Genomic DNA, 20,364 nt, shown 5'->3' with positions numbered 1-20,364 from the left:
TGTAGTTGACACATAGTCGACCTCGTTCAGCGCAGCCTTCAGATGTTTTTCCATCTCTGCATACTCCTTCTCCAAGTACGAAGAAAAAGATGTTCTGTGAGGTAGCTCGGCATTGGTAGTAGTGGGGATCTTGTTAATGATGGCACGGAAAGAGGGCGAGTCAACTGTGTTTATGGGCAGCATTTCCTCTACAACATACCGCCCGACCAATTTATTCAACTCTCCCACACTTACAGGTTGTGATTTTGTAGGCCTACTGAAGTCCAGCTTTTGTTGCTTGAGCGGTGTGGGACCTCCCGCAGAAGTCGAGGCCGCGGTCTCTGGGACTTTCTCCGCGAGCTTGACTGTGCTGTGCAGAGATTCCAAATGTTTCTTTAAATTTGATGTTGTGGTTTTACCACAGGACAATATTTTCTTTCCAGCACAGAGTGTACAACGAACATTTATGTTCTTGTCATCCTTTGCTGACACAAACTCAAAATAATCCCTATATTTCCAGCTATTTAACGCATATCTCTGTTCTCGCTCCATTATACGCTTCTGTTTACACTGTGCAATCAGCGTGGTGATACACGTGAGCGATTCTGCTGCACCTCGTGTTGAAAACGTGATCACTGACGTCACTCCCCAAGACGCGAGAAAAGCAATAAATGTTTGTTTACTATCGAACATTACAAAGAAATACTGCATTTAGCCTAAGTTATGAGGTAGTAACGCAATAGTAACGCACAGTCACTCGAATAAGTAACTTTAATCAGATTACTGATTTGGAAATAGTATCGCGATAGAATACTCGTTACTGGGAAAAGTAATCAGATTAGAGTATCGCGATACTTAGTATCGCGTTACCGGCATCACTGATGACATCATTATACAGATAGGCTGATAGATACGAGTGCAGCGCTGTCCTGCTGGTGCGGGGCTCCAATCTCCGCGTTTATAGATCGATATAAATAGATCAACATAATGCAGCACTATCATGCACAGATCAGCCTTAAAACATGTAACGTTAGATATATAACGGAGCGATGTATTTCTACGGAAAAGGCTGACTGACGCGGGCATTTGAATGGAATTCCGGGGTAGAAATATTCTCTGCCCCCGCTGTCAACTGGACAAGCGGTGCTGCGAGCAGCAGCGGCCGGGCGAACTCCCGGTTCATCGAGTTTACGGTTAAAAGCATAACTTCTCGGGGTGTCAGCGCGGTGGTTAAGGGCTCAAAATGACCGTAGACAGATGGTGAAGTTAGCAAAGGAGTATTGTGTTTGTACCACCTCCACAGCCGGTGTTATTCACGGAGAAAGACGGTGCATAATAGCGATTTTTGTGTTGTGCTTGTTGTAAATAAAAGTTCTATGATTCATTGAAATGACATTAAACTAAGATAATACGATGGTCAGCATAATTTTTCGAATCTTTATTAATAAGCTATTACAGAAACTGTAGTGACATTTTCCTAGAGTGAATGTGGTATTTCAAGATGGCGGTTAGTGAAGAAATATATGGACTTGGGATGACGATTTTCCATTGACCAATCAACGGTGTGCAGCGTCACACGTCACACGCAGCCTGGCAAAGAGACCCGGATATGAAATTTTAGACCCTGGGGTCGATGTGGAGCTAAAGAAGCGAGCTGACCTGGGACCGAACCGACCTGGGACGACTGGAAAAGGGGAACGAAGCGGGCTGACCCGGGTCAGCACCGTAGTGGAAAAGCCCCATATTGCCGCTTTTCCACTACCGTGCCGACCTGTACCGCGTGAGCCCGGTTTGTTTTGCTTTCTCCACTGCCAACCGAGCCAGGCCGTTATAATGTTAAGTTTATCTCCATTCAAGTCAAATGTGGTGGTGAGAGACCCCTCTGGGACCCGTGCTAGGCATTTATCTGCTGTGGAGACATGGCCTCTTCGGCACACAACAGAAGCCATAGCATGATTCAATTGGATATTTCTTTCAATGTGAAATGTATAATAAAAGTTCATAAATATATCAGAAATATATTAACATTATAGACCAGCACTTACCTCAAGTGACTTACTTCATACATTTAGTGATACAACTCCCTGACTGTGCATGCTATATTTACAGATCTGGTATTGCTGGATTCAGCACAACCTTACCTTTCCATCTGTGTTTCTCTGACAATCCATGGCAGAGCTACTACAAAGTAAATGAGAACATTCTGCATAGATATTCATTTTTTTAAATTTCCGGTTATTGTAGGTATGTGTTTAAAGGTCTATATTTCCTACATGGATCAAGATATTCACATTCAGGTTTTTCCATTAGATTGAGCAACTGTCTGACTGCAAGCATGTGAAGTTTCACATGTATTCATGTATTATCATGTATTAATAATCTACATGAGTTTATATGTCTCAACTCCAATACGGCCAGGCTATATTTTCGTTCTTTTTTAGTTTTGGGGTGTATAGCAATATCTATCAATGTAACCATTTTTGCAGTAAAATATTTGTATACAAGAATCCATTTCATATATGGGAGACCTTAGAGAGAGGAAAAACATTGTTGTGTTTTGTTATACCTCCGGTAGGAGTATCTCAAAAACTAAAGCCCTTTTTGACAGTTTGTCACTAGCCTATTATTATTATTATTATTATTATTATTATTATTATTATTATTTATGCTCAGAGTCCCCAGCCAGAGGCGGCGTGGCCAGGTGCATCTGGTCAGGTTCATCATCTTGTCATCAGGGTTGATTGATTGTTCATCAGCCAATAGAAACTCTGGTAGGGACCTACCCGATCCCATCACTTCCAGAAATAGGCGGAGCTCTCGTTCATGAAGCTGGAAAGTGAAACTAAAGGCGTGTGACGCTGGTTGGTTTATACATAACCATTTAAGTTGATCTTCTTTTGAACTCGTCCAACTCCCATTGGGACTCGGAAGCCTACGTGAGAAGTTTGATCTGAACGTCAAAGTGTACTCCGCTTGTTTACTTCAAATAACATCACCACTGAAAGGTAGGCGACTGTAATTGATACTTAGGGTATCTAGTTATACACATTGTTCTTGTTGGTAAGCACATTCAGTCACTGTGGATACATAATTTGTATTTAATGGTTGTGAAGAAGTACAACTATTTAAATTGCATAGGCCTATTATGTATATGAGACTGTTTAGGTGCGGTACTAGCAATAGACCAACTAGCGAAGGCGAGCAATGAGGTAACACATGGGTGATGCGGTCTGGTGAAATGTGCAACCAGAAGGCAAAGTCATTTTTCAGTTTTTTTGCATGTGCTTAAACTACAGATTGTAAGCTTTCAAATGATGTGTCATCATACATTGGAATCGGAGAAAAATTGAACACGACAGCCGTATTTGAATGTTGGTACACCCCTGACTCTCAGTTTTGCCAGATGGGATTGACAGTTTACAGACTAACCAGTTTATAATTTACCGCTAAATCGGTAACCCGCCCCATCTGGCAACCCTGGTGACTCTAAATTGGGCTTTAAACGCAGCCACAGCTACGAACGCTGCTAACAGGGCTAACAAGACACATCGCTACGAACGTCTAAACTGTATTTTAATAACATAACAACATGCAGAGAGAACATCGACATGCTAAAAGCACATAACTAGAATAGATAAACACACAGTTCTTGCTTTTGAACACGACCTAAAACAAAACTATTGTCAAGTCTAGTGAATCAATCCAATCCACAAATTATAAGTATGTAGTGATCGTTAAACTGTTTATTATATCGAGTGGGTACTTTCACATTTCAAGTTGGTGTTATGAAAAAACCCGAAAGATAGATATTGTTGACACAATACGTTTCAAGTGAGGTGTTGTTCGCAAGTTCACCAGACCCCGTCAACGCCAGTGCCTTGGATTCAGTCTTTGAATGCATTACTTGAATGTTTGAATACATTACTTGAGAAGTCACAAAGCCACTTTACCTAACTAGTTTGCAGTGTAGCTTTTATGTTCATTCCATTCGATGTTCACACAAATGTAGCTTTGTTGTACTATTAGAATCCAATGGCACTTCACAGTGCATTGTGGGAAAATTAGGCAGGAAGCGATTGTTTGAATATGATTGGGCATGTTGAGCGCAGTTTTGAAAACACTGCTGTTGTCTGCTAAAACCTGCCCTTAACAGGGGTCAACATGAGTGTTTCAACAGGGAGCCAGACATAATATGCAGCAATTTCTCACCCAATTTTTCCAGATTGCAATTATGTCACATCTGAAGGTGAGAACACTATTACCGGTACATTTATCCCAAGCAACCAAATTTCTACGGGTACCGGGTAATCTCACTAATTACTTCAACATGGCTAAGGACCCTCAGGTCAATCATGAGCCTCAGGAGCCTCAGGACCCTCAAGCCCCGCCCCAGGAACAGAACAGTGAGTGAAACAGAACTTCTCTGAAACTATTTCCTTTCTGATTTTGTTGTTGTTGAAAAAATAGTCGTCCACACGTTTGGAATTCAAATACATCAATTAACATTGTTTTAATAACAGAACATAATGTGTTGAATCCAGTCACAACAACATGTGTATCCATCTTGACAGAAAATGTTCGTGTCAAAATGCATCATCATGTATATTTTCCAGGAAGTTAATGTAGGCTTTCTATAATGATAGCAATGAGGCTCTTAGGTGCAATATCTTTGGGACTATATGAAGGGTGGACTGACGGGCTAGAGAATGTTTTTTCAGTAAAATGTCCTTTTAACCTTTCCTATCCAAAATGTTGAGTAGCTAGTATACAATCAACAAACCACGGTAGGTTACCGTGATGGACTGGGTGAATTACAAGTTGACTTGCTGGCCAACACATACACTAGCTTTGTCAAATAGTAGGTTATCGTAAAAGAGCAATATTTTCTTCTCTGGTAGGCAGAAGGACTTTATTTACAGCATTAGGAGCAACAGTGGGAGGAGCTGCGGCAGCAGGTATGTCTTAACTTGATTTGTCTATTATCTTTGTGGTCAAAGTCTATTTTAAATTATCCATCATCATTTCCATAATGTCAACCAACAGTAATTGCCAGTAGAAGAAATGCAATCTCTGAGCTCTGAGCATTATTGGTTAAGCCCTTTCTTTTGCCTTTCAAATTATGTTCACAGATGTACACTATTCACAGATGTATTACTGATGTATTACTACTCTCATTTAGGCCTAAGTCAATCACATGATAGTGATGCCATTGTCAACCCTAGTGTAACAGAGAGCTGGGTATGTTTACGGTTGCTTGCTCAATTGTTTCTGCTGGGCCTTTACAGTTGGGACAATGGCAGCAGCTGGATTGGCTACTGCTGGAGTTGCTGCAGCACCTGCGGTGGGTGTCACAGTAGGTAAATAAGAAGAACAATTCAAAGGCATGATGCAATCAAGACACTTGTGGTATTTGTAATGTTATATTGTAAGGCCATGGGTTATCCAATGGTGATAAGAATCAGCACACAATGCAACATTGTGCAATATGACAACCCTAGTTGACTATCTGTGCAGTATAATACAGTGGATTGTGTACATAGCCTTTGTTTATGTAAACCAGCTCCTTACCTTCTTGTGTTTTTATTCTTTTTCTAAAAGTTTTTTTTTGCTTCCCTTTCCTAACACCAGGGGGAGCTACCCCTCCTAAATTTCGTTGTTTGGTACCTGTACTGTAGCAATGACAATAAAGTCCATTCATTCATTCATTCATCAACATCAACAGCAACTACCAAGCTAAAGTCCACCAAACTTGATAAGCTTCATGACATTCAAACTTCATGACAATCATAGGTTTCATGTGGTCAGGTGGTATTCAGCATGACAAGGAAATATCCACAAGGAAGGGTTTTGTGTCAAAATGCATAATCATCTTTTCCTGGAAGTAAAAGCATTATCTATAAAGGGAGTTATGAGGCTTTGTAATGTAATGTAATGATACTGTATTGTAGGACTATACTGTATGAAGGAAGGACTTACAGGCTAGACATTTTGTACGTCTTTTTAACCTTTTGAATCTAAAATGGTGAATAGCTAGTTAGAAATTAACAAACTAGGTTTCTCTGATGGACTGGGTGAATAACAAATTGAGTTGCCTGACAACTCGTATCTTGCCATATGTTATCATAAAAGCAATATCTTCTTTACTATTTAGGCAGTGGTGCTATTGCAGCAGTAGCAGCAACAGTGGGAGGAGGTAAGATCATTGATTTAGTCAGCATGAATTCAAATGATAAATTACCAGCTTCAAACTGTTTTACAGAGGTGCAGTATTAATACTTTGTTTGGTTGTTCAGGCATTACTCATTTACCTGATAGTCAACCTACTATAACAGGGGTGTTTGTTCACAGTGGCGGCAGTGGCGTTGGCACCCGTTGCCTTGGGAGCGGCAGGGTTCACTGCTGCCGGGATTACTGCTGGATCATACGCAGCAAGCATGATGTCTGCGGGGGCCGTGGCTAGCGGAGGTGGGGTAGCGGCGGGAGGTGTTGTCGCCCTTCTCCAGTCAGCAGGTAAATACGAAGAAAGCTACAATCTCATGATAAAACAAAGACAATGTGGTGTTTGTGATGTTATATCTTACTAGATCCTATTTCTTAATACCATTGATGTTTGGTTTTGCTGTTGTTTTTTTTCTTCAATGTAAGGTTCTGGTTATGTGTTCATATCTTGTATGTGGGACAGTAACATATGTGTGTGGTCAACCCAGGTGTTTTAGGGCTTTCAGGAGCAGCTACAGCAGCGGTGGGAAGTATTGGAGCGGCGATTGGTGGAGGGGTGGCAAGTTTGGCCGCAGGAGTAGGACTTTCAGGAGCTGCAGCGGCTACAACGGCTACAGCGGCTACAGCGGCTACAGGTACGGGAGGTGTGCAAGTGGCTACAGGTACGGGAGGTGTGTAAGTGGCTACAGGTACGGGAGGTGTGCAAGTGGCAGCTGAGCAGAGAGACAGATGTGTGTGGTCTCTCTCTAATGACAGATGTGTGTGGTCTCTAGGAGGGCTCTCTCTAATGACAGCGGCTGTAACCGGGGCTGGAGCGGCCGTTGGTGCAGGTGTGGGATGGCTCAGCACAAGGAACAGGGCGCCTCAAGAACAGGAAGGAGAGAAGATAGAAGAAGTCCAGCAAGAGGATCCTTTACATACAAAAGCTGATGGTACAAATTTTACTGCTAAACTTTAACAAGACTAAATATTCTTGTAATCTTAAAAAAAAAACATGTCTATTACTTGCTGTGGTAAATCAGAAATCAGAAATTTGCCAACTCCCGCCATTGTAAGTCATCGAATGTCATTCAGTCACGGTCGTCGGTCGGTTAGTCAGTCACTGTCAGTGAAGCGTTGTTTGTTTGTCTGAGTTTTCAAAGGGGGCGTGGCTTCACTGAGGTCCATTCAAACTCAGCCTACTCCAGTAAGTGATGAATAGTTCAATGTCTTCTTTCCATATTAAACATTCAGCTACATTACCTACAACATTACCTTCTCCAGGCATTAACAACCTTTTAGCCTTGAAAAGACTCCTGGCCTGGATGACATTTCCATTTAGGTGTATCAAACATTGACGCACTCGCATGAAAACACCATACACTCCCCCCTTCCCTTTTGTCTGTCTCCTAATTGAAATGTGATTGCTGCATGATCTCTATAACCGATAAATTTGTACTGTATATGGCTTTTTTTTCTCTTCTATATCTTGAAGTGCTAAACATGAATCAATCCTACTTAGTTTTAAAACCCCTCATTCATACCCTCATTACGCATCCTCCTTACAATGAAATTATTATCCTATATCATTTTTTAACAAACTCCTCCATGCTGAATAGCCTATTGTCTAAACCAGACCTGGGCATTGTGCGGCCCTATGGCTGTCCCTGGCTGCCCTGTGTGATGTGAAAAATAAAATAGAGTGTATGGGATAGACATCGCGACCACTTAATGCTTTAAAATATATATATATAATATTGTGTTCTCGGATGAGGAACTTATTATTGCAAGGTAAATAAAATGTTGAAACTTGTGTCTGGAAGTCATTTGTTTCATCATCTTTGCCAATGTTTTCTAAAACGTTTTAAAATGTATTTTATTTACAAAGATAAAGTAGAATAAATAGTAATATATATATATATAATATACACACAGTTAGGTCCATATATATTTCGAGCCGGACAGCGAGCCATGGCCCGGGATTGGAAGATGCTAGTCGATATTGGCCCGCAACTAATCTTTCCACCTGAGATTGCAGCCACCACCCTTAGACCAGACTTGGTACTCTGGTCCCCTTCACTGAAGTCTGTTTACATCATAGAGCTCACAGTCCCGTGGGAGAATCCGCATGCGGCCCTATGGCTGTCCCTGGCCGGCCCTGTGTGAGGTAATAAATAATAAAAAAAAAAATCCATAATAATAGAAATAACATGTAAATAAGTGTAGGCAATGCGTCCAGTACAATTGCATTGCTTTTATTTTGAAGGCAACAATTTTATTTTCAATTTACGTATGTGCGTGCTATGGTGGAATAATATGCCTGATAAGACATTTTATTTTAAGAATATTCATTTATCTGACTGAATTCACAAGAGTCAAATAGTCAGACTGTCTGGGCAAAATCAACACATTTGACGACCTCAGCTAAGTAGACAATAAAACCAGTTTCTCTACTCGAAACTTGACTTTGGCTAGACAACAGACATATTTAAATGATTACAAAGACCTGATTGCGCTCTTCTCTTGACCTGCACCTAGATGGACTAAGCCATCTGAAGCAGTTCCTGCCTTTTGTGTTTCCCCAGGCCAGACTATCTAAAGCCAGACCAAACCAGTTTGTGACTTTTGTGCCCTTTTTTAACCGTTGTGTCTGCAGGAGAAAGTGGGGGTCGATTCCCCCCTAACCTCTTTCTGAATTTGCATCACAGCCAGCCCCCTCCTCATACAGGAAATGCCTGTGATTGGCCTGTACCTTACTTGAGGGCGTGACTGTAACCTGTGTATACAAATATCCAATATATAACTCTGTTCATGACCTTCCTGAGTATGGAGGGTGTATCATGCCGTATTTAAATACAATACAAACATCGGAATGCAATACACACATCGGAATGGAATACACGTGTAACACCAAATACAATGCAAAAATACGGAATGTTTGTGCCAAAATAAAAGCAATGTGTATTACATTTGAGCGCAGCGTATTCCATTCTAGCATGTGTATTGTATTTGGTCACGAGTGTATTCCATTCTGCATGTGTATTACATTTGAGCGCTGTAGGTATTATGGCACTCGCAAATACAATGCAAATTAGTATCCGCCCATATGCAAATTAGTATCCGCCCATAGGTTCTGCCCTTTCCGGCCATAGGATTCGCGATGCCAACGATGACGACAGTTTCTGTAATAGCTTATTAATAAAGATTCGAAAAATTATGCTGACCATCGTATTATCTTAGTTTAATGTCATTTCAATGAATCATATAACTTTTATTTACAACAAGCACAACACAAAAATCGCTATTATGCACCGTCTTTGTCCGCGAATAACACCGGCTGTGGAGGTGGTACAAACTTTGCTAACTTCACCATCTGTCTACGGTCATTTTGAGCCCTTAACCACCGCGCCGACACCCCGAGAAGTTATGCTTTTAACCGTAAACTCGATGAACCGGGAGTTCACCCGGCCGCTGCTGCTCGCAGCACCGCTTGTCCAGTTGACAGCTGGGGCAGAGAATATTTCTACCCCGGAATTCCATTCAAATGCCCGCGTCAGTCAGCCTTTTCCGTAGAAATACATCGCTCCGTTATATATCTAACGTTACATGTTTTAAGGCTGATCTGTGCATGATAGTGCTGCATTATGTTGATCTATTTATATCGATCTATAAACGCGGAGATTGGAGCCCCAGACAGCGCTGCACTCGTATCTATCAGCCTGTCTGTATAATGATGTCGTTGAATGCCGATGCTGTGGTACTGTGCTGAATGAACCATTCGCTGACTGTCTTAATAAATCAAGTACAGAGATTCCAACCCGTGTTGAACATTCTATTTCCTTGTCAAATCGTGTATGCTGTCATTGCTGTGCACCATGAGATGACAACGCATTTAAGATCACAATCCTCAATAGATTGATTCCATCGTTTTACCGACAAGAAGATTCTACAATCTATCAGCCTTTCCGTAGAAATACATCGCTCCCTGTATAACGATATATATCTAACGTTACATGTTTTAATAGTAAGGGCATTTTACCAGATATTTGACCAATCTGCGAAGTAAATCGTTACCAAGAAATTTCTTCACCAATGTGTTTCTAAAGGTGTGTAATAACATGTCCTAAAAGGTTGAAATTCAACTCCTGTGGGAAACCTCATAAAAAACTGCTCAAAGTTGGGGTACCGATAACCGATTTTCGAAAATTCAATTGGACTTGAGTAACTTTTGAGGGGTCAAACTAGGCATTTTTCATGATTCTGAGTTGATTGCAAGCATTTATTTGTCACCAAGAGCACTTCCTGGTGCAACCCCCAAACCCCCCCCACCCCCATTGGTGGTTGGCATTCAAAGTGAGGAAGTTTGGAGGTAACAGGTAACATTAGACAACATTAGACAGCACCAGCAGAGAGGCACTATCATGGGCATGGACTCTTAGTCATAGGCCTCACTACATGTGGAACAATAGAACCAGGCTGCTTGAGCTACTCACACAGCCCAGCAGAGAGGCACTATCATGGAGGTCATAGCTCCAGAAGAGGGGTGACTGGTAGACAGCTAGGCCCAGTGAGGGCTCTCCTAATCGGACTGGCAGTGTATCACATAGTACCTGGAGGTCAGAGCTCCAGAAGAGGGGTGACTGGTAGACAGCTAGGCCCAGTGAGAGCACTCCTAATCGGACTGACAGAGTAGCAGTTAGGCCCTGGAGGTCAGAGCTCCAGATGAGGGGTGAATGGTAGACAGCTAGGCCCAGTGAGAGCACTCCTAATCGGACTGACAGAGTAGCAGTTAGGCCCTGGAGCTCATGTGACCTCCAGCATAGGGCCACAGGCCTAGTCACAGCACCCATGGAAGGTGTGTTGTCTCTGGGCTGTGTGTCTAGCTGAACACCTCTGGTAGTCCTTGGTACATCTCATGTTGGTACATCTCTTCCACAATGGGAGGTGAGAGTGAAGCTATTCAGCTTCACTTTCATCTCCCTTTTTTTAGGCCTCCATAACAGGTAAGTTACTGCCCAGCAGAGTGTCTCTCTGCTGGGCTGAGTGAGTAGCTGAAGCAGCCTGGTTCTATTGTTCCACATGTAGTGAGGCCTATGACTCTGTTTCCATGCCCATGATAGTGCCTCTCTGCTGGGCTGTGTGAGTAGCTCAAGCAGCCTGGTTCTATTGTTCCACATGTAGTGAGGCCTATGACTAAGAGTCCATGCCCATGATAGTGCCTCTCTGCTGGTGCTGTCTAATGTTGTCTAATGTTACCTGTTACCTCCAAACTTCCTCACTTTGAATGCCAACCACCAATGGGGGTGGGGGGGGTTTGGGGGTTGCACCAGGAAGTGCTCTTGGTGACAAATAAATGCTTGCAATCAACTCAGAATCATGAAAAATGCCTAGTTTGACCCCTCAAAAGTTACTCAAGTCCAATTGAATTTTCGAAAATCGGTTATCGGTACCCCAACTTTGAGCAGTTTTTTATGAGGTTTCCCACAGGAGTTGAATTTCAACCTTTTAGGACATGTTATTACACACCTTTAGAAACACATTGGTGAAGAAATTTCTTGGTAACGATTTACTTCGCAGATTGGTCAAATATCTGGTAAAATGCCCTTACTATTAAAACATGTAACGTTAGATATATATCGTTATACAGGGAGCGATGTATTTCTACGGAAAGGCTGATAGATTGTAGAATCTTCTTGTCGGTAAAACGATGGAATCAATCTATTGAGGATTGTGATCTTAAATGCGTTGTCATCTCATGGTGCACAGCAATGACAGCATACACGATTTGACAAGGAAATAGAATGTTCAACACGGGTTGGAATCTCTGTACTTGATTTATTAAGACAGTCAGCGAATGGTTCATTCAGCACAGTACCACAGCATCGGCATTCAACGACATCATTATACAGACAGGCTGATAGATACGAGTGCAGCGCTGTCTGGGGCTCCAATCTCCGCGTTTATAGATCGATATAAATAGATCAACATAATGCAGCACTATCATGCACAGATCAGCCTTAAAACATGTAACGTTAGATATATAACGGAGCGATGTATTTCTACGGAAAAGGCTGACTGACGCGGGCATTTGAATGGAATTCCGGGGTAGAAATATTCTCTGCCCCAGCTGTCAACTGGACAAGCGGTGCTGCGAGCAGCAGCGGCCGGGTGAACTCCCGGTTCACCGAGTTTACGGTTAAAAGCATAACTTCTCGGGGTGTCGGCGCGGTGGTTAAGGGCTCAAAATGACCGTAGACAGATGGTGAAGTTAGCAAAGTTTGTACCACCTCCACAGCCGGTGTTATTCGCGGACAAAGACGGTGCATAATAGCGATTTTTGTGTTGTGCTTGTTGTAAATAAAAGTTATATGATTCATTGAAATGACATTAAACTAAGATAATACGATGGTCAGCATAATTTTTCGAATCTTTATTAATAAGCTATTACAGAAACTGTCGTCATCGTTGGCATCGCGAATCCTATGGCCGGAAAGGGCAGAACCTATGGGCGGATACTAATTTGCATATGGGCGGATACTAATTTGCATTGTATTTGCGAGTGCCATAATACCTACAGCGCTCAAATGTAATACACATGCAGAATGGAATACACTCGTGACCAAATACAATACACATGCTAGAATGGAATACGCTGCGCTCAAATGTAATACACATTGCTTTTATTTTGGCACAAACATTCCGTATTTTTGCATTGTATTTGGTGTTACACGTGTATTGCATTCCGATGTTTGTATTGTATTTAAATACGGCATGATACACCCTCCATACCTGAGGACCTTTCACTGTCAAGCTTGTCTGACATGCTTGTAAACTGTTCTCCTTTTGCAAAAGTAAATGAAATACATTTTCCTATTAAATTAAGCAGGCTACCTTTTGATTTTATATTTAGATACTTAAGACATTTCTATAACAGTGTGTGACTATGTTATGGCGCTTTTCCACTACCGTGCCGAACCGCGTGAGCCCGGTTTGTTTTGCTTTCTCCACTGCCAACCGGGCCGTTTTAGTTCTCGTTTCAGAGGGGTAGCGAGAGGTACTTTTTGCCAGGCTGTATGTGACGTGTGACGCTACAGACCGTTGATTGGTCAATGGAAATCGTCACAACATCGTCATCCCATGTTCAGAGTTCACCCTTAACCGCCATTCTTAAATACCACAACAGATTTCGCTCTCGGAAAATGTCACTTACTGTTTCTGTAATAACTTATTAATAAAGATTTGAAAAATTATGATAACCATCTTATTATCTTAGTTTAATGTCATTTCAATGCATCATAGAACTTTTATTGAATGAATGAATGAATGAATGAATGAATGAATGAATGGACTTTATTGTCATTGCTACAGTACAGGTACCAAACAACGAAATTTAGGAGGGGTGGCTCCCCTGGTGTTAGGAAAGGAAAAAAAAAAAAAACTTTTAGAAAAAGAATAAAATCACAAGAAGGTAAGGAGCTGGTTTACATAAATAAAGGCTATGTACACAATCCACTGTACTATACTTCACAGATAGTCAACTAGGGTTGTCATATTGCACAAAAGTATTTTTTCACGTTATTTAAAGTGTCACAGTTTGCAGGCTTGAAATGTACATGTTTGTGCCTCAGCACTAGCTGCCATACAATCCGTCCAGACTGTCCTGGGCCCAGAACTTAGGCCTTTGCTGTGTTCAGGGCCTTGACGGCCCTGTGGTAGAAGCAGTTCTTCAGTCTGTTTGTCTTAGCGGCCGGGGTCCTGTACCTCCTTTTCGAGGGCAGCCTGATAAAGTGTACGTGCCCAGGGTGGGTCGGGTCCCTGGAGATCTTGGAGGCCTTCCTGAGACAGCGTGTGTTGTACAGCTCTTCCAGAGAGGGGAGGGGGGCGCCGGTGATCTTCTGTGCTGTTCTCACGACTCTCTGTAGCGCGTTTCTCTCCGCTGTTGTGCAGCTGTAGAACCAGTTGCAGATGCCGTAGGTGAGGATGCTCTCCACTGCGCCGCGGTAGAAGGCCACCAGTATCTCCTGCTTGTTGTGTTCTTTCCTGAGGCATCTCAGGGTGTATAGCCGCTGTTGTGCCCTCTTGATGGTGCCTTTTGTGTTATCCTTCCAGGCCAGGTCATCCCGCATGTGATGTCCCAGGAATCGGAGGGTTGAGAATCTCTCCACGCTCTCTCCGTCGATGAGCAGGGGCTGGATCTCGGACTTTTTCCTCCTGAAGTCTACGATGAATTCCTGGGTCTTGACTTGTTTAGCAGCAGGTTGTTAACCTTGCACAGCTTGCTCAGTTGCTCTACCTCATCCCTGTACGCCGCCTCGTCCCCCCCCGAGATACATCCCACCACGGTGGTGTCGTCTGCAAACTTTACGATGTAGTTGCTGGGGTGGACGGGGGTGAAGTCGTGGGTGTAGAGGTTGTAAAGGATGGGGCTTAGCACGCAGCCCTGGGGGGACCCAGTGCTGAGGCTGAGGGCTGTGGAGGTGTGGGGGCCCACCCGCACCCTCTGGGGGCGGTCGGTCAGGAAGTCCTTGATCCACGCACATATAGAGTGTGATAGACCCAGGTCTAGTAGTTTGGTCACTAGCCTGTCTGGAAGGATGGTGTTGAAGGCGGAGCTGAAGTCCACGAAGAGCAGTCTCGCGTAGCTGTTTCCCCTCTCCAGGTGGGATAGAGTGGCGTGGAGAGTCGTCGCTATGGCGTCCTCTGTGGACCTGTGGGCTCTGTAGGCGAACTGGTATGGATCCAGGTTGGGCGGGAGGCGTGTGAGTATGTGGGCCCGGACTAGTTTCTCGAAGCACTTCATGATGATTGGTGTGAGTGCCACCGGGCGGTAGTCGTTTAGGCAGCTCACCGTGCTTTTCTTCGGGACTGGGATGATAGTTGAGGTTTTCAGGCAGGGTGGGACGGTGGCCTGGGACAGGGACTGGTTAAAGATGTTGGTGAAAACCCCGGCCAGCTGGTCGGCGCAGTCTCTCAGCACCCGTCCCAGGACGCCATCCGGCCCCGAGGCTTTCCTGGGGTCCACCGCCTTCAGTACGCGTCTCACCTCATGCTCTGTGAGGGTGAGGCTGCTGAGAGCTGGAGAGAGTGGTGTTTGTGTTGCGGTTACCTCCGTTCGCCCCTCGTCGAACCGGGCGTAGAAGGTGTTCAGCTTTCCCGCCAGCAGGGGGTCGTCCTCTGCGGCTGTGAGCCTGTTGGCTCTGAAGTTTGTCATCTGCTGAACCCCCTGCCACATCCGCCTGGAGTCGTTGCTCAGGAGGCATTCCTCAATCTTCTCTCTGTGCTCTGCCTTGGCCGCTTTGATGCCGCGCTTTAGGTTGGCCCTGGTGGAGCTGTACAGCGGTGTGCTCTTCCCTGCGAAGAAGGCGTTGTCCCTCTCGTTGATCAGTTTTTGGACCTTCCCAGTCATCCATGGCTTCGTGTTGGGGTAGACCCGGACCCGTTTGTCCACGGTGACTGAGTTGGTGCAGTTCACTATGTGGTTCAGAACCGACGACGTGTACTGTTCCAGGTCCTCATGCTCATATTCCTGCCATAGGGTGTCATTTAGGCAGATCTGCAGTGGAGCGGACCCTTCTGGCCAGGTTCTGACAGTCTTAGTGGTGATGGGAGCACTTTTCCCCATTGTAGTGTATGCAGGAATCAGGAGGATTGACACATGGTCAGACATGCCTAGATGAGCTAGCGGACTAGCCTTGTAAGCACGTTTGATGTTGGTGTATACCTTATCCAGTGTTTTTTCTCCTCTCGTTGCACATTTCACATGCTGATAGAACTTGGGTAGTACTGCCTTCAGGTCGACATGATTGAAGTCCCCCGCTATGATGTGAATAGCCTGTGGATCAGTGCTTTGTTGGCTACTGATGACTTCATATAGTCGCGCCAATGCTACTCTGCTGTCTGCGCTAGGTGCTATATACACACATGTTATTAGCACCGCGTTAAACTCCCTAGGGAGGTATGTGGGTCGGCATTTAACAGTCAAGTATTCCAGGTCTGGGGAGCAGTGGCTACTTACAGTTTTCGTGTTTAAGCACCAGCTGTCCTTCGTAGATATAATGAGGCCGCCTCCGCGGGTCTTCTCACTAAGCATCGTTCGGTCAGCGCGGTGCAGCGTTCGCCCCTCCAAGCTAACAGTAGCGTCCACAATGTTGTAATTTAGCCAGGTTTCGGTCAGAATAATCGTAAGCTATCCCCTACAATGTTGTTTTTGGCCACCTGTAGTCTCAGTTCATCCATCTTGTTCGTCAGCGTTAGAGAGGAAAATGCTTGGCAAAGCTGGTTTGTTTGGGCTTCTCCTCAGCCTTGCTAGCAGGCCTCCCCTTGCTCCTCGGCGTTGTTTACGGTCTCGCCTCCGTCGCTTACGCCTTAGTGTTGGGATAGCGTAGTACTGTTCACCCGGCGACCTCGCGATGTCGAAAGGGATCCTTCGTTGTTCTAAGAATTCCGCCGTTACAGTCCCCTCGTTTTTCGCACCAACTTCTAGTAAGTCTAGTCTGCTGTAGGTACTATTTACACAACCGTTCCCTATAAGTACTAAAATAAAAATGTACATACAAATATTCTTAAAAACACTAAAAAACACCAGCGTGGAAGCCACTCCAAGCCTCGCGTCTGAGCGCGCCGCCATCTTTATGTGTTATTTACAACAAGCATAACAAAAAAAACACTTATGGTGATGTGCTGTGCCTATGCTAGACATGCATTGTCGGTGTGTGTGCACTGCGTTTATATCACAAAATGTAAATTTGAGAAGTAAAGGTAAGCTAAGTAAGTAATCTAGCTAACTATGATTGGAAACGAAGTACTGTCCAGTTAGAATTATAGAAAATCTAGTTGTGTTTTCCTGCTGGTCTCGCTGCCTGGGTTTGAACAGACTTTGGGATCAACTACAACATCTCCATAGCCTACGCTACATTATAACTTTGCATCCTCTGAAAAAAAATCGCAAACAATAGCAGCATTTAAATAGTTTAGTTTATGTTCAACTGGAAAAGGTAGTAATCACAGAATTTCGTGTTTTGACTCTGCTGGGAGTTCGTTAAAAATGCCTTTAAAAAAGCCTTTCCCACCTGTATGTAGTATATAGCCTATATATATATCTGCCATATATCATACCTCCACTATGATTGGAAATTAAGTAGTGTCCAAGTGAAGTGCTCTTATCACACGTAACTCCTCCTACTGTCCCGGGTCGCTCCAGGTATGTTGTGTATAATGGAGAAGCGTTTCTGAAAATATGGTAGCTACGGGTAGGATACAAATGCGTGCTGTACCGAACCGTACCGTACTGGTAAAAAAGTTTCAGAATAAAAGTCTGAAATAAAAGCCTGAAAAAAAAACATTTCAGAATAAAAGTCTGAAAAAAAACATTTCACAATAAGTCAGAAAAAAACATTTCAGAAAATAAAGTTTCAGAATAAAAGTCAGAAAAAAACATTTCAGAAAATAAAGTTTCAGAATAAAAGTCAGGGGAAAAAAAGTTTCAGAATAAAAGTCTGAAAAAAAAAGTTTCGGGACTTTTCTCACTGAACACAAAAAAGAACTGAAAAATATCAAATGCACTTGTTGCTTTTTCTACTCAGATGCTTAGCTCTGTGTGTTGTAACTTTATAGTTAGTTAGACAGTTAAAATAGATTGATTAATATGTTACATGATTGATTCACAGTTAAAATAGATTGATTAATGTGTTACATGATTGATTCACAGTTAAAATAAATTGATTAATGTGTTACATGATTGATTCACAGTTGAAATAGATTGATTAATATGTTACATGATTGATTAACAGAAGTACATTTCTGTTGTATTAGCTAAGAAGAAGAAGAACTGCAGGTTCCAGAATGTCTTGTAGAAAGACGTCATATAAGTTTGTTGTTTTTGAGAAATGTGAATTGTACATTGAATTGAAAGTGAATATCTAATAGCTCGTTTTATTGAAAAAGAAAGTGATCACAAGTGTATGTCAGCAGATTTGTATATAAAGAATCTTTCGCTTGATATCACCAGTCCTAGCCATCATTTCAGAAGGTAGAAATACTACACTGTGACTTGTAATGTTGTATGTAATGTTAATAAATAATAGGCACAAACTGATGTCGCAAAAAGGTCGAAACTATAGCTGCATTTACTTCTTAAATGAGTCCTCTTGCTCTTCTATATTTGACCTACTCCACATTTTCATAGCCTTATCGTAACATGTATTCTTACCAGTAGCAGCTAGTCAAAACCATATAATGTACTGCTTTTTAAAAAGCAATAAAAGTAATATTGAGCAGAATTAAGTTCAGCCTACTGGTCCGGCCCTCCACAAAAAAAACTCTCATGTGGCCCATTGTGAAAATTAATTGTCCACCCCTGGGGTAGAGGATAGGTTACTTAATTTCATATGCTGTAGGACGATGCTGTCACGGCAACTGAGAGCAAACAAACTCTCCCGAGATTCCAATACTCCCAGCTGTGGGAGATGATGGGGACATGAAAGTAATATGGCACAGTCCGCATTCTCCGCAATCTGTTACTTAACCATTGCGTTGAGCACTGCTCAACTTTCATACATGAGGGCATAGGGTCTTGAGTAACGGTAGTGGTGGAATCAGTTTAGAGTGGTTTGAATTGTGGAATGATCATATACTCAGGGGTATGAAAGGAGATAGATTTGTTTGCCACACATGCAAGTGCACAATCATCTACATGCAAGTGCACAATCATCTACATGCAAGTGCACAATCATCTACATGCAAGTGCACAATCATTGGCGTAAAATATCATAATCATAATTTGGGAGGGTTCTTCAATTGTTCATAATGATTAATGCTCCATAAACTATGACACATTGAATATATTGGCCTAAATAATCTATCAACTATATTTGTATTTAGTTAATGTACAGTAGTATGCATTTATTCTTAAGTAAATTGTGCATTACATTGACATTGTATCTGAGTGTTTTACCATGTGCTGCTACATTTTAGTAATTAGAAATAGTGCATTTTAATCTTTAAAAAAATTCTCTCTTGGATGAAGCTTTAATCCCTACCACATGTCCACATGCTTAAATGTCAGATCAGTTACCAAGGCACATCCATTCAAGTAATTTTCTTTGGTATTTCATGCACAAACCCCAAATTAAATTAAAATCAAAGCATCTGTCTGTAATGAGGCTTGATGAAAACTATGGTGCGTGCGTGCGTGTGTGTGTGAGCTGTAGTGTGTGGGTGTGTGTCTGGGAGAGAGAGAGAAAGAGAGAGAGAGATAGAGAGATGTGTGTGAGAGTGGGTTGAGTGAGTGAGAGAGTGAGTGTGTGTAATTAAAACAAGTGATTTTTTTTTACACACAGATTATCCCTCTATACCAGCTGGTCAGAGTTGGATTTGACCACCCTGACTTTGAATACCAGAGAGAGGAAATCTCTTTGGGGCTAAATCCAAATTGGCTCCCTTTTTACTACCCTCAAACATTTTTGGAGAGTTCAACTATTAACTCCACTTGAAGGATGGATACAAAAATGGCCAATCCCGGTCTTTTGTATAATTTTCCTCATGCTGCTTCTCTCCTTTATAGCCTGAAGATTTCCCCACCTCCTCACAGAGATTTCTCAAATGTATTTTACCAGCATTATCCACAAATCACAAAACAGTGAAGGGCAATGAACTTGCAAGGACAGTTGCCGAGTAGAGATATGGAGGTTTGTGAACAGCTGTCCTGCCTTTCATATACAGACATAATAGAGATTTAACAGTGCTTTATCCCACCTGTCTAGTAATGAGGTCATAGCAACTGATTTTTCATGACAAAATCGAATGATTTACACCCGAGGAAGACTGATATAGGATCTCTTTTTTATTTGGTGTATTCTCAACTCAACTCAATGTTAAACTTTTGCATTGTTAATTTGTCATGCATCTGATTTGTAATGCATTTGATTTGTCTTGCATTTGATTGCATCACTTTGGCATAGACAATATTATCTGTTAAAATAGTACATTGGTTTTATCTTAAATGCAAGAAAAAAACGAATATGATTTTGATCATGAATGTCAATGTAAATTGTACTGTCATTCAAAAAAGGCAAGAGGGGTAACACGTGCATGTAACTTATGTCATCTGGTAAACTCACATTTATGGAAAAATCTTTTATTACCATTTGATAAAGTGATCCATAAAATGACCTACATAAATGTAATACG

The 20,364-nt window shown here is 42.5% G+C and overlaps 1 protein-coding gene across 1 annotated transcript; it reads left to right on the top strand.

Annotated features, from left to right (window-relative positions):
* Positions 1–4,325: 4,325 nt before the first annotated feature.
* On the top strand, positions 4,326–19,629 carry LOC308171900 (uncharacterized protein). The gene is made up of 8 exons (XM_080546814.1): positions 4,326–4,382; positions 4,878–4,934; positions 5,265–5,336; positions 6,131–6,172; positions 6,328–6,489; positions 6,687–6,833; positions 6,972–7,130; positions 19,515–19,629. Exons 3-8 carry the CDS (start codon positions 5,273–5,275, stop codon positions 19,550–19,552), a joined length of 612 nt encoding a protein of 203 aa, XP_080402940.1. The 5' UTR covers positions 4,326–4,382; positions 4,878–4,934; positions 5,265–5,272; the 3' UTR covers positions 19,553–19,629.
* Positions 19,630–20,364: the final 735 nt, after the last annotated feature.

This window comes from Nansenia antarctica (genome assembly GCF_963989245.1).
Source record: "Nansenia antarctica genome assembly, chromosome: 16".
NCBI lineage: Eukaryota > Metazoa > Chordata > Actinopteri > Argentiniformes > Microstomatidae > Nansenia > Nansenia antarctica.
The sequence above is the reverse complement of the archived record's forward strand: the minus strand, read 5'-3'. Positions and strand labels throughout refer to the sequence as shown.

Bases quoted from the DNA above. Each gene is read 5' to 3' on its own strand.
- LOC308171900 (XM_080546814.1), top strand. From the start codon at position 5,273: ATGGCAGCAGCTGGATTGGCTACTGCTGGAGTTGCTGCAGCACCTGCG. The intron at 5,337-6,130 runs GTAAATAAGAAG...TTTACTATTTAG, and splicing joins TGCGGTGGGTGTCACAGTAG to GCAGTGGTGCTATTGCAGCA. The intron at 7,131-19,514 runs GTACAAATTTTA...TTTTACACACAG, and splicing joins TTTACATACAAAAGCTGATG to ATTATCCCTCTATACCAGCT.